The sequence below is a fragment of the Pieris brassicae genome, chromosome 1 (assembly GCF_905147105.1).
Source record: "Pieris brassicae chromosome 1, ilPieBrab1.1, whole genome shotgun sequence".
Taxonomy (NCBI): domain Eukaryota; kingdom Metazoa; phylum Arthropoda; class Insecta; order Lepidoptera; family Pieridae; genus Pieris; species Pieris brassicae.
Window position 1 is genome coordinate 9,230,170 of NC_059665.1, and position 27,260 is coordinate 9,257,429.

A 27,260-nucleotide genomic window follows, 5' to 3' on the forward strand; every position below is an offset into this window, starting at 1 on the left:
TGACTGACAAAAACCACAGCTATACACTGACAGCCCACAGTCCTATAGAATACAGATTTAAGACGCATAACAGTTGGTGCTTGATAGATATTTAAATGGAATTTTACTTTCTTGAGTTTAAAAATACTTAAAATACAAACATTTCTTAATTTTCAAACTTTGAAGCGATTTTAGAAAGTTTACGTAAAATTGTCATATACAGCAGCATATATTTATCAGATTCATGATTTACTATAATATATAAGTTGCTCAATTAAAGCAATCCCATATGACGTAACACATTGTGCGTTACTAAACTCAGTGCAGTTCAATCTTACCATGTACAATACATATTTATAAATAATAGTCACTCTTTACTCTTTAGTTTGTAGTCTGTGGTGTCAACTGGTTGTGGCTGACTTGTGTGGCGCGTGCACGTGTTGCAATAGCAAAATAGAAAATTAATGAACAAATGAATAGTATTATTTTAAGTTTTAAATATTTACCTCATTTTCAAGAACATTTTTAAAATGCTGGCTTTGTTATGAATTGGTAAGTCTTATGTCAACTTTTTTTAAATTTGGAAATAATTTATCCATGTGCGACCACGCGCTTTATGCACTTGATGAGTAAAATGTATTCAATTAACAAAAGTAACTCAAATCTTTCTTTAACTGAATTGCTTCTGTCTTTATTGATATTAAATTGTAGGTTTCGGTAAATTGGTTTGACCCCGAAATTTATTAAAATAATATAATTATGATTTTTCTATATACCTGATTCTTTTCGCAGTTTTCGGCACAAATTCAAAAGCTTATATTCTTAAAACTCCTTAACTTCCTATACACTGAAATATTTTCTACATAAGGGTTGTTGGGTTTTTTAAATTCAAATTTGTAACTATGATATTAAATTTATTCAATTCTGATCTAATAAAGAAATAAATGATAAATCTAGATTTTGATTTTATCAATATATCGATGCAATCATTATTTTTAATGAGGCTCTAAAATTGATGTTACTTCTATTTCAATAAGAAGTTCTGCATGCATGAGAGGTGATATCATCCAACGTCAGATGAGAATCCTGCCCATTAGCTCTATAAAAAGTAAAAATACAGTGGGTATCATATGAATTATGAATAATCATTTGACAGTGTTGTCTAGTGGTGTTTTCAAAGATCTTAATTGATTTTTAATTTAATCGCATGTAGCCTGTGAAAATATGTTACAATGTTGCCCATGATATTTATCGCAATCAGTGCAATGTGTAGAGGTCAAACAACAATAAAGACAATTCAATAATACTCGTATTGAACACAATCAGTGTCTACAAACACTTTTATTAATTCATTACTGTCTTGAGCAATGCTATTAGAAAATATAGATTTTATAAAAGCCTTGCAACAAGGTGTACTTAATAGGCTCTAATACATACTTATTTACATTATTGTGATAAATTATTGAGTAGTATAGGGAATTTGGGAGTCATCATTTCATAAACTTAATTTTGACAGAATATTCAACAGTTACTCTTTGACATACAATTATTTACTACTTTACCTAGCAGTATAATTCTTTAGTATCAGACCCAATGAATATAAGAAACTAAATTGTATTTCATCATTACACTTCTTGCTTTAAACTCAATAAAATAAAGATTAGATATAATTACACAATTTAATGATATAATGTAAATCTTTTTATCAAATGAAGCTTTTGTAATAAAAATATTATTGTTCTAAATTGTTGTTGCTACCTTGTTTACGAATTTTGTCAGATAACAATAAATGTTGCTATACCTATTGTTATTTCAATGTTGATAAAATAATTCATTGGGATTGTTTAAGTTTTCAATTTTATACACATAATATGTAAGATTGGGTGTATTGTAACCTAGTTTTGTATTCTGTGACTTGATTTGATAACAAAACATTCTGTTTTTATAGCTATGTCTTCACTGTATGAGCAATTATTAATTTGGTCATAGAAAAGTCTATTCTTATTATTTATATTTTTTATGTTTTAGATCTACCACACCCACAGATGTCCATATCAGTTTTATGATCGGATCTATAAGGCATGGAGATGTCGCACCAGGGGGGAGCTGAGGCCGAGAGCCTCTTGCGCCCTGACCGCAACGCTACTGTTATGCCGCAGAAACGTGAGTCATTATTAAGTTATTCCTGAAGTTTAATAATACTTATACCAAAAACTTCTCTATGATACGGTATTTTATGTATGTTGTAAAATATTAAGCATGTCTTGCATAACAAATAGAATGACTTGTTCGACTCAGAAATAATACAATAATAAATAAAATATACAACCAGGAGATTCATAAAAGATTAAGATAAAAAGTAAAAATCTGTCATAGCTAAGCGGTTTCATATAAGGCTGTAACTGTTGATGGCCTGGTCTTAGTTAAAATCAAAATTAAATTTGTTCCCTACCACTGGTAGGATAGGTTTATTTGGTCAATTGTGTCATATAGCGTTTGAACTTTATTGTTACTATTTAACTGTTGGGAAATCCGCCTTACCAGTTAAACTGTAGAATGTTTAGAGTGACACTAGTCTTCTAAATGACATCTCATCGGTAAAAAAGGTACTTACTGCCTAACAATAACACTTATTAATTATGAAGCTTGAAAGATGCCAAGGCTTTTGTCTCACAGTTCAGTAAATAATATTTGCATTTTTATTTTGCAATGTCACGTATCTTTACTTGACTACAAAAGCGATTATGACATACCTAGATGATTGCATCACCTATTCTAATCTGACGTTATATGATGGCCATGACTTCTCTTAATACCAATTTATACGCCTTAGAAACGTTTTAGGGCGCCATAATTGATTGATTCACTTTAAATTCCGATACTTTGTCGGAGGTAGGAGTAATAGCAACACGTTTTTTTCGATTGAGGAATTTCAACTGAGATTTGAAAGTGAGCACCTATACAAAGCTGCGATCTTATAGCTTTCTATAGGTCTAAATTTCGAGACATCAATTAATATCTAAGTTGTATGGGAATCCGATCTTTCTCACCCAAAACAACTAGTAATACTAGTAGCCATATTTTACCGTTAACAAGTGGCAGATTTTTGTTTAATTAATCATATCTAGCCAGGTTGTAAAGCTGTTCCTTCCAACTCAAAACAATTTCGCTGTCGAAACGGATTCAGGATGCATGAAACATTCTCACAAATTGCCTCTATCCGCTTTGTTTTATAACGATAGTTTAATTGAAAAGCTCATTTATATTTATTCGCTTCTTCTAAATATAAAATACAAGTATAAATATCTGTTTCACGTTCAAATAACTGTTTGGAAATAATAATTTCGGTTATCTGAAGTTCGACAATATCGTGTTACGCATGAGCGATCACGTTACTGTTACAAATTGTAAATTTAGGCGAGACAAGCATTTATAGATACTTGTTAGTCTCGAGTTGGACTAAAAGTACACATCTCCCATCAAATTGCTGCGGAATCAAGATACTATTTCATGATAAGGGGTTCATAACTATAATTTCGTATTAATTCACGATAACTTTAACTCTTAAAATTACGCTTTTGTTGTTAATAAATCATATTTTCTTAACTTTATAAGAATTTGTATTTATGGCGAAAATACTATCGAAGTTGAGGTAATCCATAGTGTCGATGCAGTTATGTTTGCTAATTGATCAAACAAAATAGACATAACGTCGCGTAGGTCGTAAAATCTGTGTCACACAAACTTGCTTTATCATTCAATGTACGTTCGTTGTACTTGAACCAAGAATGTAATTTTAGTAAAAGAAAGATAAAGCCTCTTATTCCTGATGTGAATAAACGTGTTTCATAATTCACTGAGTCTATCTTTACGATATATTAGAAAATAATGAAAAACTTTATTACTACAAGATTATACATTTTGAAAATTCAAATCCATAAAACGAAATTCAACGATTCCGAACCATACGTATTAACTTATTTTCGAATTTGTGTAATTCCTGTAAAACCCTAAAAGCGTAATGCAAGTTTCAAATAAACGTGATAAAACATGTATTTAATTGATTGAAGTATATAGTAGCGTATAGGTAAAAAAACGTTTGTGATTATTGATAAAGAAGAGCGTAAAAGGTCACTAGTTTTCTTATGAACTGATTGAGAAATCAAGCTACACAGGAAAAGCTAATTTGGCTTATTATGTAGTAGTAATCCTTATTCGAGCACAGGCTAGCTTGTACTTTCGATCTAAATGTGTATATTAATAATTTTGTACTCATAATTGAATGTACTGGACTAATCAAAGATTCTTTTATCCTTAGATTGCTCCATTATCCCTGACATTACATTAATTCCAAAATATGTAACGTCCGTGCGACACCTTGAGAGATTTTTTTAGTAATATCTAGTCTTTTGATAGAAATAAATTTTGTATTTGATCACAATACCATTGTTTCGCCCATAGTGATTTAAATTACGCGTTGATGCGGCTGAAATGAAATTATTTTTTTATCAGCGGTGACGTTTTTGGCACTTTAGTAAATCTTTTCGCTTACGAGAAGTATTTGGTAATAGTAAATAATGCTTATTTTATTTTAAAAGTTTAACAGAACTAGAAATCTAATTTAATTAAAATACTTAGAACTAAACTTTTAATTTTGCGATACAGAGCACTGAGTTTTTACTCAGTACAGTCAAGCTCATAACCTCTTTAATGCAAAGTTCATTCACCGCTATTTTCAAAGCATTGAAGTAGGCGTTAGGTTAATGCGTAAAATAAGTTTTTGATCACCTAATATGAATAGAACCGAGACTCGTTAAATTAATGAAACCAAATCTACTTTTTATAATTTGCATTTTTATATGTTGAAACGAAAAAAATGAAATCTACTACTTCCATTAAAATAAATCGCTGAAAATCATTATCAATAGGTAACAAAGGCTTTATTAATTAAAAAATATTTTATAACTAGCGGACCCGACAGACGTCCTGTCTTAACTATGAATATTGATTTCGAATAGGTATAATTATCTAAAAAAATATTTCAGAAACAACGTGTTTATAATTCTAATGCTTTATGATATACCATATTCTTTGCTTATATTTCTGTCGCGTATATAAATAGTTGTGTTGGTATTCCGACACGGGAACAGGCGACATATAACTGACCATTTGTAAACGATATTCATTTTTTGACATCCTCTTTGGCGATATTTGCAGCACGTAATCTGTCAATGTTATGTCAAAAGCCATTACTATACATGAAAAAAGTTTGAATTGTAAAAGCCACAAAAGTCATGATTAATTAATATGGTGGTTAAGTATTCTTACATGTTCTACTTTTCCGCGCATTTTTCTTATTTTTTCTTTTATCAGAACTTTATCCTGACAATAACAAACAATGACACAACTAAAAAATAATTAGCGAAATCGGTCCATCGGCCGGTCGGGCCGTTCACGCGTGATGCCGTGACCAAGGGAAATAGGGGAATATTTTTATATATATAGATGTCCTGTCGAAGCGTTATTTTCAAATTTGTATAGAAATCAAGATAGTGAAGATTTTATATTTTGCGGTAATAATTCAATCTATCCGCGAATCTCAAAAGCCAGATCTACCTGCCAACTCTTTAATTGCAATGGCACTTAAAGGAATTTCGGAACGGGCATTAAGTACTACTCTAGCGTTTAATTAAAAAATGTTGGAAATATTTCAGCTCGTTTTAAATTTTATTTTCTTAAATGTGGTATGTGAGGTCTGTGTGTTTTCAATATAATATTTCGTGCTCTACTGCATGGTTTATTTAAAAGTATTAAATAAATAAATATAAAAGCCAAATAATTGTAAAATGAATTTATCCTACAAGTTAATCACACTATTTGCTTAAATAAAATATATGATGTTTTAGGAATTTTAATGTCAAATAAAGTGATTGTTTAATTCAAATAAGAAATTTTGTTGATAAACAAAATTTCTTTTATTAATAATTTTCCAGGCTGTAGGGTGTTTTTTTATTGCTTTACTAACAATTTATTTGTATGGCTTCTAGGGAAGATGTTAATTTGTAAGTCCTTGCCCTAGTAATAACAAGATTATGCTAAAACCTGTTGAGCAACAGTCATTCCGTGGTTATCAGGAACATACAAACATCGTAACGGAAGCTTGACTTAGAACGTAGTTGAAATATTTTGACGTATTACGAACTAAACGTAAGCATGTATTGAGTGCAGATTTTTTAAGATTCACTACCCTTAAAATATCTTCGAACCGATCTGATTAGATTGTCTGAAAATGATTTATCTATATAAAAAACGACAGCGACGAAACTATAGAAATGTTTTAAATCTTTTGCTAGATTTGACTTAAATCGCTTAGCTACCTTTCTGTAAGTTAGCCCTAAAATTTTAACTAATACCTACGGTTTACGGCAAGAACACACTATATGTAGCTAAAGATCACGTTTACTGGTGCGTGATAACCTTAAGTTTATGGTAGATCAAAAAAAAACACCATTTATTCATTTCCTTATTTTCAATTTTTACAGTAAGATATTCCTACATACATGCATAATTTTCATGTCAATTGTCACGCTCATAATGCATAGCTAATATATACGATAAGAAGTTATCGAACCCAGACTTACAATAAATAAACCTAAAAATTTAAATTTCTGCTTTATATTCTCCTTATTTGCCACTTGCATTTGAACGACGATGACGGTTCATTCCTATTTGAATGTCTGTCCGTCTAAATTTTATTCCCAGTCAGTTTAAAATATTAATATATTAGGTCCTTACATATGAAATTGGCGTTTTGTATGGGAGGAACAAAAAGTCGAATATTTTTAAATATAATATATTTAATTAATCAAAGTATGAACCATTGTTTTCTATGCACTTTTGCCATCTTATAGGTAGTTCATTGATCCCTTTCTTAAAGAAACCAGTCGGACGGGAATCAATAAAATCTGTGAAGGCGATTTGGACTGCCTCATCAGAGTTAAATTTTTTCCCTTGCAAGAAGTTGTCCAAATTTCGATAAAAATGGTAATCTGTTGGAGCAAGGTCCAAGGAGTACGGAGGATGTCTTAGACATTCCAATTGAAGCTCTTCTAATTTGGTAGCCGTCTGTTGTGCAGTGTGTGGTCTAGCGTTGTCGTGAAGTAGCAGTGGCGTGGAGCGTGTGACCAGCCTAGGTTGTTTAGCCGCTAGCTTTTCCATCATGGTTTGCAATTCCTGACAATAGACATCAGCCGTAATAGTCTGGCCAGATTTGAGAAAACTGCAATGAACAATACCGGCAGTAGTCCACCAAACGCCTACAAGTAACTTTTTTGGGGTTAATTTTCGCTTGGGCCAGGATTTGGCTGGCTGGCCAGGATCCAACCATTGAGCTGAGCGCTTCCGATTATCGTAAAGAATCCATTTTTCATCACAGGTAATGATTCGGTTTAAAATACCTTCATTATTGTGCCGGTTCAGTAATGTAACGCAGCAGTCGACGCGCGTTTGCCGGTTTGCTTCAGACAATCCGTGACGTACCCACCTTTCAAGCTTTTTAATCTTCCCAATTTGCTTCAAGTGAATTAAAACAGTTTTATCACTAACACCGCAGCCTGCAGCTAACTCGGACGTGGTTTGCGATGGATCCGCTTCCACAATAGCCTTCAATACTTCATTATCAACTTGGATCTCAGGCCGTCCACGGGGCTTGTTCTGCAGGTCGAAATTTCCAGAACGAAAACGTTGGAACCAAAACCGAACTGTGTTTTATTTTCCAACATGACCGCCATACACATCATTCACCCTTCGAGTCGTTTCCGCAGCACTAGTGCCACGGCGGAACTCGTACTCGTAAATAATGCGATACTTTAAGTTTTCCATTTTGTAAAATGAGTGACGCAAACAGAAAAAAACAAATGAATGACGGTCATCGAAGCACAAATACATGAGTAAATAGCCGTACAAATTTGAATTTGAAATTCCTAACCAAAGAGGAGGTATTTGGGGTCAAAGTGGCCAGTACGACAAAACGCCAATTTCATATGTAAGGACCTAATATTAATTTATAAAACAAAGGCTGAACGCTATAAGTCTTGTGTAATGTTTATCCGCTGTATGAGAAAAGTACGTGTAGTTCTGAGGTCCCCCAATATTTGTTAAAAAAGTTATGTGTTCTTACACAATCGCATTATATTAATTATACATATTAAAAATAGAGTAACTTGTTTGTACTGTACGATAAATGGTAAAACAATATTTTCGGATGATTCAACATTTTATAGCGGAATTTGCAGTAACGTAAGCTATTGTTTACGTTTTGCATAACAAACATCTTGTATGTAATTTTACTCGTAATGAAAATCGATTTGTACCTTGTTACCTTCGTTTTGCTAGGTTAAGTAAGACAAAGTATAAGTATGAAATATTTCGCTTCAATACTTAAGAGGTTTAAACTCGCTTTTTATTCGATAAATACAATTTCAGTTAACGGTTTAATAATGAAATCTGGTTAGGCGTCTGACTTTGGGGTATGGGAATTACAATATCTTTTTAATTACAGAATTTCTGGATTATTTATTAATTGCGTAGTGCGATGTAGGTAAATTCTATTCCTTACCTAAATGCTTTAAAAACTCAGACATCAGTTCAGAAAAACGCATTTTTGTCAAACCTTTTCGATATCCAGATTGAGCATTGTGATAAATGAGCTACGTCTGGAAATCCAAAATTGCTCTCCTCACACTTTGAAATCGAATTCCATGTAGTTTTTTTGGTGGATTTTTTAAATCTCTTCGTGTATATTATGTTTGCCTATAAGTGCTAGTCACGTTAAATATTGTATTTTATTTGACCAACGTATTAGAACGCCGAGCGTTAGCAAGCTTTTATAAATAAATAGAAATGTAAAACAACTGAACAACGTGTGTTAAGAACTGAGCCAGAAATGATACCTGTAGCGAGCTGACACAAAGCTTAGAAGCCTGGTTAATAACATTTACAACATAGAATACTAGAATAATTTTGGCCCGTATAATCATAAACTGGTATATACAATTATGCTTTGACGCAAATATTTAGGCCGTCATTGTAATAACGTTAACATGTAATCACTGTTTAGCCAAGCTTACACTAATATTTATTTTAGTAGAGCAAACACGTTTATAGATGCTAAGAAAAACGAATATTAAACAAAATAATTAGACGTCGTTTGAAAAGCCTTCGTATCGTAAATTGATCAAGTGTTTGGAAAGTTTGTGCTTTAATAGATAAACGTTTAAGTTAAACCATAATTAAATAAAGGTTCTAGTTCAAGTACTACGAACTGTAGGAAACGTAAACGTAGACCTGCCATTATTTATATATATGAATAAATTAATTTCGATTCATTATATTTATATTTCATGTTTTATTTATGGTCATACCCAAGTGTATATTTGAGCGCCGCATTTATTTGTTAATTTTCTTATATATTGATAATTTTCAACTCGGAACGACACTACACGGTAATGAGAATTTAAATCAAAGGATTTTAAATAAGCATTTCTACTTCACACCTTAGTATACAATGTTTTAAAAAGCTTCCGTGAGCTTTAAATGACGCTTTAAGTTGAAGAGTCAGCGAGGATTTTCAAAAGAGCTTGAACCATTATGCAGGCCTATTGTTCTTGTGTATAGCGTTGGAAAGGGCTAGTTCCTGCCTCACTTTTTTACCTAGAGTTTTCAATTTGTTTATTGGCTGGAAAATGTTGGAATGAAGGATTTGAGGGCAGAGTTTCGTGCTTTTTAGGAGTAAAGTATAATAAAGGTTTGCTGGGCTATTTGGGTTTTCTAAAAATGATTTCTGTTTTTTTACAGAATTATTTATAGTACAAATGTGACAGTATACTTCTAATAACTAGAGTTTGGACTGAATCAATGAAATTCGATTGAACAATTCAGGCTTTTAAATCATATGAAACTGCATTTACATGTTATGAGGAGGATTTTGATTTTTCGTCTTATTTTTAAATATCTCTAGATCAACAATGATACTCAACACTTTTTGTGCCACACACCTTAGACTTTCTAAAATTCTTATATGAAAAAAATGTATAATTTTAAAATATTCAACTGTACACTTAAAAAACATATGGAAGTTTTAGGAAGAAATCACTAGTAAATTGTTAACGGAACACAGTAAGTAAATTTTCAAAACAATGAAAAACTGAAATTCAAATTTCAAAAAGATTTAAAAAAGATTTTTCTATATAAAATTTTTCATTTTAATTTAGTGAGATCCTTGCTCTTGATGCTTGCTGCACAGAGATTTTATATTAGGTACCAAATTGGTTAGCTTCTGTCTCAAGTCGCAATATTGTGTTACATCCAACAGATTTCTATAGCCCTCCTTAACAATCCAATTGTTCCCTTGTGGGGCATGGGAATCCCTGCTCTAGATAATACCAAAAACAAAAGATATAGAACGACTATATAAGAATCTTCTTCAGAACACAAACCTATATATTAAAAGCTTTTAACGATTTAATTTGTTGTTGAGTAGGATTATTCAGCCGAGGTCAAATCAAGAACGGATCGAATACTGAAACAAACAAAATTAAATTATTAAATACAAAACGATTGTATAATCTGTATGTTTTGAAACATTCATAATTATGTTGAAATGAATTTATGTTCGTAATATATTAATTTAATACAATCCTCACATCCGTAATATTAAATCAGTTGTTAAGTATTCAATTGTCTCTTTGTGATGGAAAGAGATCTGAAAGGGCAACGCACTCCTGAGTATCGAAATTGTTGATCATTATGGGGCATTATTATATTGGTATACTTCTACAGAAGTTTTAAAACAGTGTTTGCCTAATGGTTTCAATGAGAGACTCATCCCTGTGTTCGTAGGTTTTATCCCCGGCTGTGCACCATCGATCCTTATTTTATTTTATGGCAATACACCAATGATATTTCGAATGAAAAGATCGTGAGAAAACCGGCATGCTTTAGACTCAAAAAGTCGACGTGTTAGGCACAGAAGGTTACCTACATGCCTATTAAAAATTATAATCATAAATTTTCAAATCAGTAGCTAACTAAACAAATAGGGGTGACTTTAACAAGCAATTACGTAATTGCAGTGTACTGAACTCAGATAACCGAGAATGATAATAATGAGATAATGACGAGCCGTTTACCACTTTCTATTGTTGACGCATAGATAATGTTGCCTAATGGATGAAAATAATAAAGCAGAGTATTAAGACTAACAGTGGCACCCAGAGTCATTCATTAAGGATCTCAGAGTCGAGACTCGGTATGACTTATTCTAAACGTATTGCATTTTTATATTTGTGAACAGTTCGCGCTCAGACTCGAGTTTGATTCTTACACAGAGATATAACAGTTTCTTCACGATCTTCACCATACGAGAAAAGGCTATTTATTTATTTAAACTAAAAATGGAGGGATTTGGAGGAGGCCTTTCGCAAAAAAGGGCACACATTTTAGATACCTAAAAAGACATATAAATATAAATGTGTTAAAATGTATAGTAATAATAAAAAGCATTCTCTTTTAACTTACATAGCTATTCTTATAAAATAATCGTAATCTTAAATCTAATGCACGTAGCAAAATAATAAATTTATTAGGAACCATTTTGGTCAGGTTGTCTGTCCCTGTTTAAATGTAAGAGAATCTGAATTAAAAAGCTATTATTATTATTACATTACAAATAAAAAAACATGTAACATACATTATTAGCGATGTAATGGGCGACTTTATTGCTAACAAGCGATCTCTTCCAGCAACCCTATTGAGGGTGAAATACAAAGGACAAAAATAAAATAACAAGTAACATTGAAAAATTATACAATTACCAAACTTAATCCAATATTGAAATACTAATAAAATAAAAAATGGACTAAAAACTAAAAGCTAATCGTACGGTTGGTGAATTTCAATGCAATACAAAAGAAGAAAAAGAAAGGAATTACAGAACGATTGAGCAGCATAGGGTATCGTTAAGAAGTATTCATGTAGAAGAATTTTAAAAGCTGTTACAGAGGTAATTGCCCTTAGAATTAATAGAATTTCTGGTGCACAGTTGGAATCTGGAAGCAATGCCTTGTTAAGCTCGAGTCGCAAGCTTGAGCTATTATAAGATCACTGCTCCATACCGATTATACGCTTCATTATAATAAATGTCTATTGAAAAAATTACGGAAACAGATGCAACCAGAAGCCAATAGGATCCTAGTTACTGCTGCGGCTTTAGCTACGGGATTATTATTCTGGAGGATTTATAGGGAACAGGTCCTCTAACTTAAAGGCAATGTCCTCGACCAAACTATCCACTGACTGGGTCGCCCGAAGGCCCCAGGGTATGACGTCATTGCAGTGATTTGTAGCCGATTATAGGCATTGTAGATGACGACGTGGACTAAATATACGTATTTTGTATATACTATATGTACATACCTTATGTCCAAACTATAGTTCGTATAGTTGTAATATTAGAGAAATTGCACCAAATGTCCACTCCGAATAATGCAATATTGTTTGGGGTTACTGCGTACAAGTGCTACATCAATGTATTGTCTAGGCGTTCCAGCGCATTAATATAGTGCGCTTGGGTGCAATGATATTACGACATAAATAAAATAAATACATGTTCGGATGGTTTGTTGTCTATATACTTATATACTTACGGGTAGAGTACATAATGCAGATGAGTTAGGTTGCGGCCCCCTAGTACCTAACCCCTAAGATTTTATTGTACACTCGGTTTGATAGGTAATATCTAATATGAATAAAAAATACATTTAAGTAGTATAAAATGGCTGTAACCTATATGTATTAATGATAATATTTCTTGACATTCTCATTTTCTTGTGACGCATAATTTTTAGAGCTTTTTGTACGTTTACTTCGATCTTGGAGTATTAGTTATAGCCTCGCTTAGTTACACATTTGGGTTACTTTAGTAGTTGGTTTTAAGGATTAATACAACTAGTATAGAATTGCGCATTTTAAAATAAAGTTTTCTATAAAAAACACTTAAATTTGGGGGAAAACCTTCATGTTGCCATTGAAATGTAACTAATGATCGTTTTGACGCGGACACGCACTAACTTACTAAGAGATTGCAGTATTTACACGTGCATTATACGTGTTCATTGTGGATAATGCCGTCATAATCAGTTGAACTAAAACGAAATTGTCTATTATTAATTGTTACGAAAAGGTTTATGTTTAATTTTTTTCTATCGAATTAGTGTTCAGTTGCTGTTATGCTAGAAAATAAGGTTAAAATTAATGAATATATATTATGTAAGTCTATTTAAGTTTGGTCGTAGGTATAATTGAAACTATGTAATTTGGTAAATAACAATAATGCCAAAGGGTGGGTAGCACTTGAACACAATTATATTGAAGTGGCTTCTTTCAGTTAAGGGTTTCGTAAGGGTAATTTAAGGAAGCGCAATAAATAACGATAGCACTATTCCCAACATTGTAAATGTATATGGACAAATATATAATCGGATAGGGGGCAAAGGGGCCAGGGGTCACCTCATGTTACGTGATAACGCCGCTCAAAGACACTCACACTGCCAGAAGTCTCACTAGTGTTCGGTTCTCTATTTTTGTGAAAGACCATAAGTCGATTTAATTCAAAAATACTTCATTGGACAACTGGTTGAACGCGGCTAGCAGTGTCTTTAAAATTTAACTTCGGTGATCTGGGGGAGTTTCGTATTCTGCCTCGAAGTCCGTCATGCAATTCAGCTGCAGTTATAAGAATGCTAACAACTATCTAAAATGTCCACTCCATATAAATTTTTCCTACCACAGATTTTGCGTGGTAGGAATAATTTGCGACCCTACACAAATACTGAAACACGACTGCTTAATTAACGACTATTTTTGAGCGATACACTTATACGGCAATCTTCCAATGTATCATGAGCAACAATTCTTGTCACAGCGTCAATCGCCGTTTTCTTAAATTGAAATTAAGACGCATATGTTTATCCTTTAGTTCTATTCCACTACTCTGGTTCAACACAAAGACACTTTCCAGAAGTAAGTGAAATATAACACATCTCTTGAGTACATGCTTTAATTTTAAATTTTGACCTTTAAAAGCTATGTTGTAGTGTTTTTTTTTAATTTGACATTTAATGTACACTAAAGGTACTCACATCTAATTCATCTCGCGAGGGGTACCATTGAACATACGTCCTATAATATTTTATTGATTTAAAACACGAATTTTTTCACAGTTTTACATAGACCATAAATAGATTTGAAATATTGAACTGAGTTTCTTGGTGTAAAATTATTTATTTTACGTAGACGTAGTTGCGGGTATAACTATGTGGAGAATATCAGCAGCAAGTAAATTAGGTTTTGTGCTCGACTAGCAATTTATTAACAAGAATAAAAGCTTTACTGCCTACGATAACGTTACCTTGATATTGGTTAGTTCCTGATATTATTAGCAACTACACAGTTTATTTTATTGTGGGTTCGAAGTTGACGTGGACCAAAGAAAATATATGTGAATTGAATATTGTATAATAAATTCAATGTGGGTCTTCATACATTTTTAACAACAATTTTTCTATGATGGCAAAAAAATTGTCTTATCGAATTTCTAACTTGAAATCATCTATGTAAGGAATACGAGAAATTGATTTACGCAGTGTTGGCCTAGTTTTAACGCGCTCTCATCCCTGGGGTCGTAGATTGGATCCCCAACTGTGCACCAATTTACTCTCTGTTTAGCTCTCAGCTCGTACCGGAAACCTTTTCTTATCGGCATGTCTTAGACCCAAAAAGTCCCTCGGTGTATGTAGCAGACCTTTAAAGGTTGTAGCGCCTTTGGCATTTAGCTAGAATATAAGAAAAACACTTTAACTTTAGATTATTCGCAATTTTCTTTCAACAGCCGATATTTCGCATGCGGCATCCAAAAGATACATGTGTAAAGTTGTGATGAATTAAAAGTAGAAAAATTATATCTTAAACTGGTTACTTCTTTATTTTAATACGGGACTCTTATAAATATTTTCTTTTCATACAATGATTTTATCGATAGTAATGCTAATTGGCTATTAAATTAAACAATACATAACGTTTACCTTCTGATTTGGAACAGTTCAACTATCAAATCTAGCTTGTCTAAAATAAATATACAGTTATCAAAACGTATATGAAATTGTGTTGGAAAGTCTTCTATTTATTTCAAAATTTTGTCAGGGAAATCGCGCGTGAGTTTTTTTAAAATTATTGTTTTAGATGACCGTCATTTCTTTTATACTTAATTCAGTTCTATGGATAGTGTATCCACGGCCTTGATACTAAAACTTCTGTGATATTTTATTAATCTCTTGTAAATATGATCTTTTTTATTGATGTCGTAAAATTAAAACTAGTTCAGATATTTATATCCGATCTTTAGAAGAATTCGTTATGATATCAGAAGAAACTAAACGGTAAACGGTGATTTGTTCTTCTGTTGAGAATCTATAGAACATTGGTAAGGAAATTAATATATGGTAAAAGTTTAATAAAGGTAAGGCTTAGTTGGAGTCCGCGAAAAGAGAGCCAGGGGTGGTTATGTAAAATAAAATATTTTTTTGTTTGGTTCACAAATATTATGTATGTACTACTAATTGTATCATATTAATTATCAAGACAGTCAAACTATAATGACGTAACAATTTTGTCTATCCTCGTCGCCAATATTATGTTAAATAAAAGCCCATTTCATAATTATCAAATACTTTAATGAGCTTAGGAGCAATGCATACTAGAAACTGAAAACTAACCTACTGACTACTAACTATCTTACTGAAGGTTGGTGCATACCTATATATTCTTTAAAAAATCACATATGTTATGTAACAACAATAACAAAAAAGTAATTTAGCACTGCAGCGACCTAACATCGGCTCGACTAAGATAAGGTTATATTAATTGACGAGATTTTGCGAGAACTATGATTCCCGTATATCAAAATCCAATACATTTTTGACATACGTGAGTCAGACTTAGCGCGAAGTTTCGTCCTGAATCTTACCATCCATAGCACTAAACTGTGTTTTTAACTAACATATCTTTGTTTTGTTTTAGGTTGGGATGCGAGTGAGGGCGAGAAAGCGCCGTTCCTTCGAAACGAGCCGGTGCGGTTAACCCCCGCCTGGGAAGGGTCAAACCTGCCCAATGATACGCTTAATTTGAAAGGTAATAATAGAATTTATACACCGTCGCCATAGAAAATGTATCTAAGAACCTACTTCTTCTTCGTCCTAGGTCTTTCGTCTTCAAATTGGGGTCCACATTCCCAGCGTCTTTTATATAAATATTTTGATTATGTAATTTGAATAGAGATTTTGGTGTAAGATACAGAAACGACGCTTAGCGCTAAGTCTGATTGACGGGACTTACTTCCGAACTGCTATTATTTTACACATTTTAAAAAGCCTCTGTTTTAATTAGTTCAAGACCTATATTGAAACTCTGCTATAACAATGAACGTTGTACGAGTATATCACCAAAAACGGAAATGCCCTCATTAATACATTGCACTAAATGTCCACTCTAAATAATATAGTATTATTTGGGGTTACTGCGAATGAAGTGCTACATAATAGTACCGTCTGGGCGTTCCAGAAGGACTAAATTTTAGTGCTTATGGGTGCATTGATGGTACTACATTCTATATAATATCCTTTGCACTGCTTTGCTTCTTATTGGCGGCTGTACTCGGTCCTACATTCGATTCGGCCTCTTGGTCGTGTCATATCTATACATATTACTTATTATAAATAAGGACGCAATAGTGGAAAAATGGTTAGGCTAAGTTATAAAAAGCAAATCTACGATAACTGATAAAAAGTTTGAATGTCGAAACTGTTTCTAAAATACAAAATATCATATTCTAAATTAAATTGAACAGAAAGTCGTCAAAGACCTTTTCGTAACAATAACAATACAAGGTAAAAAATCATTTATCTATAATTAAGTGAATTAAAATGTTAACGACTCTAATATTTATGAGGTCTTGTTGGCCTAGGATTAATTTATACACGAGAGCGGTGGTAGCCTTAGCTAGGGAACATTCTGGGCCTTGCTTATACGGCGAATTAAGAAACCTAGTCAAAAGTGACTCCTGAGACCCCAATTATCTGACTAGCACACACGTACTTATACCTATAAAGAAAAATTACCACGTAAACAAATATACTATCTTCAATTCAATGCTTGGTCTTTCAATGACAAGAGTTGTAACTCGATTCACTTTCATGTAATCTATATTATTTAGAAATATCCCATATATTAGTGACCCATCAAAATAATAAAATGTATGTGTCTCTGCTAAATATTCACAAGGCATCGCCTACGAACGAACATGTGCACGTATTTACGTAGGCGATGTCATCGACTAGTTGGTGTGGTTCGAATATCGGCTAAAACTCATACGCAAAGTTTTAATATAAAAATAGAAAAGAGCTATTAAGCGATCTCCTTCAGGCACTAATAATTAAGCGGTAGTCTATACACAATTTGAAAGACGCGATTTGAAATTTCAAATATATAGGTAAAGAAATTGTATTTCTCAAATGTAGAGGAACTAAAGTAACGAATGTGAATATTACTGAAAGAATAATATAGATTTCGGAAGAGCTAGTATTTGTTGCGTTGAATTAGAAAAATATATGACGTACGTATGTTGCGTATCTATGCTGTGCATAGAAGTTGGTATAAGTGTTTTTTTCTTCCTGTTAAAGAAGAATTAAAATACAATACAAGACTATTAATAATCACTGGAATATAATTGGATAATTTTCATAATTATCTTTCCCCTTCAAAAAATATTTATATTATCGAGAACGCGAACGATAAGGTTATATTTTCATGTCTGAATTATTTCAGAATAGGCTCAATTAGTTATAAAAGTAATAAAATCAGTAAGAATTGAATTTTATTTAGTAGGTATAATGGAATAGTGTCAATATTAAAAGTCCGTAGCAATACATTAGTATAAAAGCGACTTGACATAATGTTTTGGAAGCGTCTTAAATTAACGAGTGGTATATATTGACGCCTGCATCGAAACATTTCCTAATTGTGTATCAATTTAAGTTAGATTAACTAAGTCTGTATTATAATTTGATGATTGGCCAAGCGCGACTTTACCCAGTGGTCGTGAGTTCTAGCCTCGACCGCGTGATGTAACTGGTATGCCTTATAAAACCAAAAAAATCGAGTATTTGCCAGGTACAGTGGCCATTACTTACCCATAGAAGAAAATATATCAAAGAATTTTGCTTATTTTTATTTAATTTTATATATATGTATTATTACTATTCAGAATTTAGAATTATTATTAATATGTTAGGTCCTTACATATGAAATTGACGTTTTGTATAGGAGGAACCGAAAGAAAGTAGGTCCGTGGAGTACCCCCGGACCTACTACTAAAACACTAAAACATTATCTTTGGTCTTCGGTCGTCCACCGGGCCGGGCCTGTTTTGCAAATCAAAGAGGAGTCAAAATGGCCAGTACGACGAAACGCTAATTTCATATGTAATGTCCTAACATTACATTCATATATCTTTTCAATGTTCAATGTTAAGTAAGTAATTAATTATTAATATTAATTATAATGTATAATTAATTATAATGCAGTCTTGAATATTGAATATTCTGCTTGTGTTGAACATTGGACAAAATAAGCTGTACGTACATTATAAATACATATGCTGTTGCCTCGTGCAACATCTCTGCATAAAGTTTATTGATAATAGAAATATGAATTGTCTATAGACAAGTAGGTGAACAGCTGTCTGAGCCTCAAAAATAATATAGTAATCATTTCAGCGGGAATCGAACCTAGTGAAACCCATTATTTCACACTGCGTTCATAATTATTATAAACGTAACTAACGTATATAAGATTCCCTACTTTAATATTCAAATTACGAAATAATAATATATTACTTGAAAAATGTGATTAACTTAAATACTAAAAAAACCCTGCTTAGCTTTTCAAATATAGAACTTGATATTATTTAAAATTAACAGGTAACACTTAAAATAAAAATAAATATTCTGTTGCTTCTATGATCATAGCCTAATTTCATAATCTACACGCTTGACGGATTACTTTTCAAGATTATTTCATAATTGACAACTTCTGTAAACTTTTAAAAACTAAACAGTCTATGCTAGTGTTTATGTCTTTGTGGTCTAATGCCGAACGTTTCTGCAGGGATCGCAATGGATTTGGTACCGCCGAAGGACAAATGGAATTTAATATACCTCACATTAATTCTCCACGGGCTGGGGACTTTGACGGCTTGGAATATGTTCATAACAGCGAAAGACTACTTCGTGAAGTACAAGTTGGCAAATGCTCCTACGTATGCAGAGAACCTGATGCCTTATATGGGCTGGGCGGCTCAAGTACCGAACCTAATCTTCAGCTGGATCAATATTTTTGTTGAAATTGGGTAAGTTATACTGATACAAACTAGTAATAGAGTTTCACCACTCCTACTTTTTGAATAGCAAATCCTATCGGATGATTAATCTAACATGATTTTAAAATTTTGTGTGTTTTGCCAAGTTCTCAGATTTTTCTTTATTAACATTTATCATAGAAGAACGCTTGTATATTTGTTATATACAGGTGTACTGTACATCTACGTAAAGCCCAATTTAAGTGCAGTTAGAAAGAAACCCCCAGAAAATTCACTAAAAATTATATTGTATGTACAAATAAAACAAATTGTGACTAAATACACCACTCGTTTTATGTCTTTGTATAGTATTTTTTATATAACGGTCGGAGACTCATAATAATAATTTTGTGTATAAAAATTTAATTTACCTTTTAAAATGGCATTATTATTTGTATTAATTTTATAAAGATAGTAACTATTACCAACACTATCACCCGAGTTTGGCTAGACGTTGATTTATTTATTGAATACCATAGGAACTATAATAATTATTCATATTTTTGCCACAATACATGACGGAAGACAAAGATTAGAAGTTTAATACGCTTAAATGATATGACTATTAATTTTTTGTAAAATTTACCATATTTAAATGCTATAGTAATAATAAATATATATAATTATATAATAAAAATAATTCCCACTTCCAACGCAGTGAGTTTATCAGTATGTCTGTCTCTCACATTTTTCAGTGGGTACATCGACGCTCTACTAAAACACTTGCAAGTTTCTCATAAATTTGTGAGCACCTAAGTTTTGCAACAACTACCTATGTTTCCCTTAATAGTATACTACAATATTTCGTTATGCTCTTAAATGTTTTGTTCTGCATTAAAATGGATTTTAATTATGAAGTCTAAAACGCGTTCACAATGCAAAACAAAAGACGAAACGATGGTCTTTCGTTGATTTCTGATTTTTCGATAGCATCTACGATGTCGTCGGTTTGACCAATCCAAAACAAACGACACGCGCCATAGTTTTTAATTAAAAAATTACCCACAGTCAGCCAGAAAGTAACAATATATGGGAATAGTACATCAATGATTAGTATAAGGAATATAAATTTTTCGTTTGTGTTCCGTAATTCAATTTCTTAGTAATTTATTCTCATCGGTTTAGTAATGTATTAGCATAGCATTTTGTAATCTTAATTTCAGCGGTGATTTGACCACTCGTATCGTTTGGTCGCTCTGTCTGGAAGTCGTAATGTTGGTCGTCACAGTGATATTTGCGATGGTTGACAGCTCTGAATGGACCGACATTTTCTTCTGGGTAACGATGGTCACTGTCTTCTTATTATGCGGTTAGTATAAGCAAAGAATAAAGCATTCGTTAAAACTAATTGTTTGGGTTGTCCTCCATCATCCTTATGATAGTATTCTATTATATAGCGTCATTTATATTTCTAGTGTGTTACAAGCCCAAAAAAAATTGTTTCGCTTGAAATCCTCTCTGGGCTGGACCACAAATTTCTGTATCTATTTGTTTAAGTAATAGGAGGCAAACAACAGGAGGTTAAGTGATACCGCCGCCCATGGACACTCACATTGCCAGAAGGCTCGCAAGTGCGTTGCCGGCCTTTTAAGAATTGGTACGCTCTTTTCCTAAGTCGAATTGGTTCGGAAATACTTCAGAGGGCAGCTGGTGCCACATAGTGGTGGTACGCGGCAAAAACTGCCTTAGAAAACGCCCAGTTGTTGAACGACGGACGTCGAGGTGATACGGATGGTATTTTGTATTTTGCCTTGACGTCCGATATTGAAACTCAGCTGCAGGCATTTCATGGTGATTTGTCAATCTAATAGACAAGTAGGTGATCAGCCGCCTGTACCTAACACACCCCGTCGACTTTTTGGGTCTAAGGCAAACTGGTTTTCTCACGATGTTTTCCTTCACCGGAGCGAATGTTAAGTGCGCACATAGAAAGAAAGTCCATTGGTGCGTGAAAGTATATACTATGCATTATTCAGTCTTATTTCATAAATGTAATTAACCCACTTCCCAACGCAGTGGATTTATCAATAATGATATTTATCACAAGTAATAAAGTGGGTACAGTAAAGCTCTACTAAAACACACGCAAGTTTTTTATATAAACTTGTGTGCACCTAAGTCTTGCGACAAGTAGGAATTTTCATAACAGAAGAAAAACCAAACTGACTTTTGCGTTTGTGTATAATATTAATTCTGATGGATGGATTCATCTATTGGAAATATTCTATTATGTCTAACATTAGTTACTAATATTTTCGGTTTTTATACTATAGAATATAAGTGAAATAATTTCTTTATACAGGTTCCAATGCGATATTCCAAAACTCAGTATACGGTGTGTCAGCTCGCTTGCCTCCTCAATACACCGGCGCAGTAGTTCTAGGATCGAATATCTGTGGTACTCTCGTGGTATTCCTGAACTGGGCGAGTGACGAGTTTACCCAGAGCCACCGAACGTCAGCCATCTATTACTTTATCTGTGGTATATTCGTGCTCCTGATCTGTTTCGACACCTACTTCGCCTTACCTCTTAATGTAAGTAGATATTTTCGAGTACGACCTTGTGACTTTCTACTTAATATAAAAAAAACATAACTTCGTCTTACGATATCAAATAAAATAAGTTTTTTTCTCAATTGTGAAAAAATTTGCATAAAATTAGAAAATTTAGATTTTTTTACATTACGCGAGATGCCGTTCATTGAATATCCCACTTCCAACGCAGTGAGTTATCAGTATGTCTGTCTCTCACATTTTACAGTGGGTACATCGACGCTCTACTAAAACACTTGCAAGTTTCTCATAAACTTGTGAGCACCTAAGTTTTGCCACAAGTAAATAAGACCATTTCAGCTAAATTTAAATAGTATTGGCATTACTCGTTTCTTATAAGTCAATCGTGAACATCTTAGATATCCTAAAACATGGATATGTTTTGAAATGCGAAACTTAGGTATACGTATAATGTTAATGACCCCGAATTCCATAAAAATAAATCTAATTATAAACATTTTTCTATGTACATAGCTGTCTTTTCATCCTGAGCTAAGTTTTTGCGAATTCGTAATCCGCGAATCAAAAACAAATTTTTGATATTTTACTATATACGGTAAAATCGCTTAAAAGGATTTCTTGAGAAAACTTGAGATCTAAGTACAATTAATGTAACTTTGACTGCGTTAATGCCTTTTAAAGAACAGCTAACAAATAATAACTGATGCAATTTTTTTTAAAGAATGCTTTTTGATTTCAGAGATTTTACCGCTACCACGTGACGTTGCAAGAGCGAACCTTACAAGTGAACCCAACTCTAGCGACCAACAATCCTCCAGTGAAACAAAAGACCCCCTACGGACTTATCTTTAGACAGGGCTTCATACAATTCTACAATGTATTCCTTACATTCTTCGTCACTCTCTCTGTATTTCCCACAATTCATTCAGGTAATAATTATTATCAGTATAACCTTTACAATAAAATTTAAACTTCCGTTTAAGTCAAATTAGTTTAGCAAATTTCATTGGAAACAAATTTTCTATGTTATATAGGTTATATTCCCCCTTAAGGTGATTCATTTTTTTTTAAAGGAAGCAAATTGCAGTATCAAAGTACCATACATGGTACATTAGTTCAAACAGACGAACATAAGTGTAAAAGCTCTTTATAATTGAAAGAAAACAATTTTTTTACCGGATTGAAGCTATTTTTATTATTATAAACATATAATTATTTACATATAGCTTTAATCCGGCTAAAAAATTGTTTTCTTTCAATGTGTAAAAGCTATGTTAACCAAAGACAATACTCTTTATAATTGTTTAGAATCCAAAGGACCCACTTCCAACGCAGTGACATATACCAATATGATATCGTCACATTTATTCAGTGGGTATATCGAGGCTCTACTAAAACACACGCAGGTTTCTTCAATAAACTTGTGTGCACCTAAGTTTAGCTACACTTAACGTTAAACAACATATTTTTTTTCCTCACATTATCTTCCTTTATCATAATGTTTATTATATGTTCGATGTATTTTTCAGATATCAAACCTATGTCTACGGATTTCTTTGGAGATCAGTTCACTCGTATCACGTGTTTCTTGACGTTCAACGCTATGGCCATGATCGGGAATATCACAGCTAGTCTCTGGCAATATGTAAGTTTTATAACACCAAAAATATCTGCAAACACACCTACTTATTACTACTTATCTCATATCTATATATATAACATTCGTCAGCCTTTTATGCCTTCCACCCCAAAGTAATTATTGTTTACATTTAACTTTGTTTTGTTATTACAAATTGGCAAATATTAATTGATATTAGGTCTAGACTTAAAATACCATATGTCATTTTCATACAAATTTAGTTTTCGACATACACTACTGTTACAGCGTCTTGTCTAAGCACCATGTCCACGTCAAAATTAAGTAAATCGTAAAAAAAAAAAATTACATATAATTTTTATTTGGTTAAAAAAGCAAAAACCATCTTAATATGTTTAAAACTAGTAAATAAAAACACAGAAATATGTATTTTTTTTTGTTTTAATTTTGACCCACTTTCCAACGCAGTGCCATTATACAATAATGCTAATGACACATCTATCCAGTGGGTATATCAGAGCTCTACTAAAACACATGCAGGTTTCTTCAATAAACTTGTGTGCACCTAAGTTTAGCTACATTAAAACCATATGCGCTGATGGTAATGACGTATAGTGTAAACTCTATATAAAGACACTGAACTGACTGCATTTTATGGCGTTATAGTTTGTTATTAAATGGAGAGAAGAAAAACGTATAGATAATCCATGACTCCTACTTATTAGTCATGGTCAACAACACATACAAGCAATCCCAATTTGTAAACAAAAGTAGGAATTTCTTAGAAAATGCGTATGCATGATGGCGACAGTCGAGATTATTGCGGGCTAGGATAATAAAGCGACAAAAGAACACATACAGCTGCATAGGTTTTACTAATTTTAGCAACTTAAAAAGTACTTTACTCCTCAATTAAAGTGTGCGTAATGCTATGTAGAGTGTATCTTTGTCTGGAATACAAGCTAAACCAACCAAAGTCACAAAATATATGTAACAGGCATATTATTGTATATTATGTATTGTTTATGACAATCAGATTGATTCATATTGATATTTGATTTCTATTGATTAAGATTGAAGAAAATTTCGTTCAGGGAAAGTTTTCCCCTTTATTCATAAACATACTGGAATCCTGTCAGACTTCAATTAATATAAATACAATTTATATATACCCTTATGCAATGAATTTTTTATGTTAATATTAATTTCAGCCAACCCCTCGATGGCTATCAGTATTCACAACACTGCGTATCCTGTTCATTCCACTGTTCCTTTTATGCAACTACCAGCCACTTGGCAGACAACGGACGTTACCCGTGTTGATTAACAATGATTGGATTTACTGGGCTATGGCTATCTTCATGGGATGGAGCTCTGGCCATGCAAGTTCTCTTGGAATGATGTATGTTGGCGGGTAAGTAATCATTTTTAAATGTTCTTTGAGGATGTATTTTACTTGCCATATCACAATTACAATCCAGTGGCACAACCCTATATGTGTCTTGGCCTCAGCTTGCATCCGCTTTTTGATGATTTTGATTTCATAGACAAGTTGGTCCGTCGTACACGTGTCGTCGATTTTTTTAATTTTTCACGATGTTGGCCTTAACCGTACGAGCAAATGTTATATGCCCATAGACAGAAAGTGCGACGGGGATCAACCTACGCACCCTGAAGCCATTAGGCCAACACTGCTTTGATGGAGACGCCTCCAATTCAATTAATACAATCATGTCATTTTCAAAATTTTAATAAATTGTAATGTGAACGATGTGTGTAATAAGATTACAGAATAAGAAATTTATTTTCTTTGAAAACGTAATTTTTCTTTGTATACGTTTTTATTATGTATCTGCTTCAGAACGTGTACCAGTTAATGAGCTTTGAGACGGCTTAAATATTTGTGCAATATATTGAAATATTTTCTTCAGGACTGTAGCGCCCGAGCACGCAGCTACTGCGGGCATGTTAGGTGGCGCAATGCTCGTAACGGGCATCGTGTCTGGAATCACATTCTCGTGCTTCGGCCCCTCCTTTGTGTCACTGGGCGCCTGGTCCAGCATGTAGCGGCTAATTACGTATCTGGGAACATTCTGGAACATTATAGTGCTCAAGTGATTTTGAAACCTTGTTTGAGCGGAAATTCTAGATCGTATTCTGAAAATATGACATGACCTAGAGAACAAGTTTTAGCAAGGGAGTCAAGTGAAGTGTGACGTGAGTAGAAATGGTTGACGATGATAAATACATGTTAAATTGTTGAGTTAGATATTGTTGATATTGTATAAGTTATAAATACATAATGAGAGCAAAAATTCTGAATAAACAGAATTTTTATAAATAAAATTATGACAGCTATAAAGTATTGAATAAATTAGATATAAAAAGACAAAAATCGAGTTGACATTAATTTCTAATACCGTATCACTGCTATTAATATGACTGAATGAAGTACTACTTAACCTATCCTAACTAGATTCATTGAATAAGAGTAATATGCATTCAAGTGTTCTTCAAAGAAGTCTAAAGCTAGACTAAAATCATTAAAATATATAAGTTATAGATTAAAAATGTTACTATTTATAGAGTATTTAGTAGTCAGTACAGAATGTTAGGAAGACATATATGACATTTTATAATTAGGTATCTTAAAACACATATGTATCTTTGATTAGCGTATACGATTTTTCTTATACGTACGTAACTACGTTGTCAAAATGTTCTCTTATAATATGATTAATTTATTCCAATAAGTTTTTCTATGTAAACATTACCAGATATCTAATTATAGAAATGTTTTTACATTAGATTAGAATGTATGATTTTATTTATAAAATTGTTTGAATGCATTTATGTACTAAAAAATTATATTGGTAGATTATATTTTGTTTATCCTGATAGAATTAAGTTTTTAATCCAAAGGAAAAAACCTATGGACTATCATTTTTGTTACATTCATTAGCAACATTTTTAATTGGTTACAGTTTTTAAATGAAAGTGGTATGTCATAGGTATTATAGTTACGGAGAGTTAAATATCAAGTCATATTTGTACAAATAATATTGCATGATAAAAATATTTCTTAGAAATAACAAAACCACATGACGTTAATTAATTATCTGACAAATTGTTTTAAAGGGTGCTACAAAGGAATTGCACTGAAATTTTTGACTAAAGCACAAAGTATGTATATGTAATCTCTAGAATTAGTTTTTGCGTACTAATACCATGTTTTGACTGAATTTTAAAGGTAACGTAATCATGGGATTGTTTTGAAATCAATCCATTTTTAATAAATCCTAATTTCTGTATTCCGGCCAGTAAACTGGCTTGTGAGCTGTTAGACATGCTGCTATTTATTTCGCCAAGTACCATATTGACACCTATATATATATATATATATTATAGAAGCACTTAATACACCAATACAAGTATAAAACATCGTATATTTTTTTTCCAGCATGTTTAAGTTTTCATCTTATTTTGGGTGTTTTTTCTGTTTTTTTTTTCAAGAAATATTGTTTCCTTGTAGTTGAAAAAGTATGTTACAAAAACCAAATATTACAAATTAGAAGTAATTTGTCATCATACGCTAGCCATTGTTAATTTTATTTATTGCAAAGTAAATTTTTTTCTATTATT

The 27,260-nt window shown here is 32.5% G+C and overlaps 1 protein-coding gene across 2 annotated transcripts; it reads left to right on the plus strand.

Annotated features, from left to right (window-relative positions):
• The first annotated feature begins 355 nt into the window (after positions 1 to 355).
• On the plus strand, positions 356 to 27,260 carry LOC123708008 (equilibrative nucleoside transporter 3). 2 transcript variants are annotated; one of them, XM_045658429.1, is made up of 10 exons: positions 356 to 531; positions 2,008 to 2,142; positions 16,114 to 16,224; positions 19,258 to 19,498; positions 20,671 to 20,816; positions 21,810 to 22,042; positions 22,761 to 22,950; positions 23,551 to 23,666; positions 24,830 to 25,032; positions 25,550 to 27,260. In XM_045658429.1, the coding sequence occupies exons 2-10, from the start codon at positions 2,061 to 2,063 to the stop codon at positions 25,683 to 25,685; spliced, it is 1,458 nt and encodes a 485-aa protein (XP_045514385.1). In that variant the 5' UTR covers positions 356 to 531; positions 2,008 to 2,060; the 3' UTR covers positions 25,686 to 27,260. The 2 variants fall into 2 exon arrangements, with proteins under 2 accessions (XP_045514385.1, XP_045514394.1); XM_045658438.1 differs by lacking the exons at positions 356 to 531; positions 2,008 to 2,142 and adding an exon at positions 14,436 to 14,566.

Bases quoted from the DNA above. Each gene is read 5' to 3' on its own strand.
- LOC123708008 (XM_045658429.1), top strand. From the start codon at position 2,061: ATGGAGATGTCGCACCAGGGGGGAGCTGAGGCCGAGAGCCTCTTGCGC. The intron at 20,817-21,809 runs GTTAGTATAAGC...TTCTTTATACAG, and splicing joins CACTGTCTTCTTATTATGCG to GTTCCAATGCGATATTCCAA. The intron at 25,033-25,549 runs GTAAGTAATCAT...TATTTTCTTCAG, and splicing joins GGAATGATGTATGTTGGCGG to GACTGTAGCGCCCGAGCACG.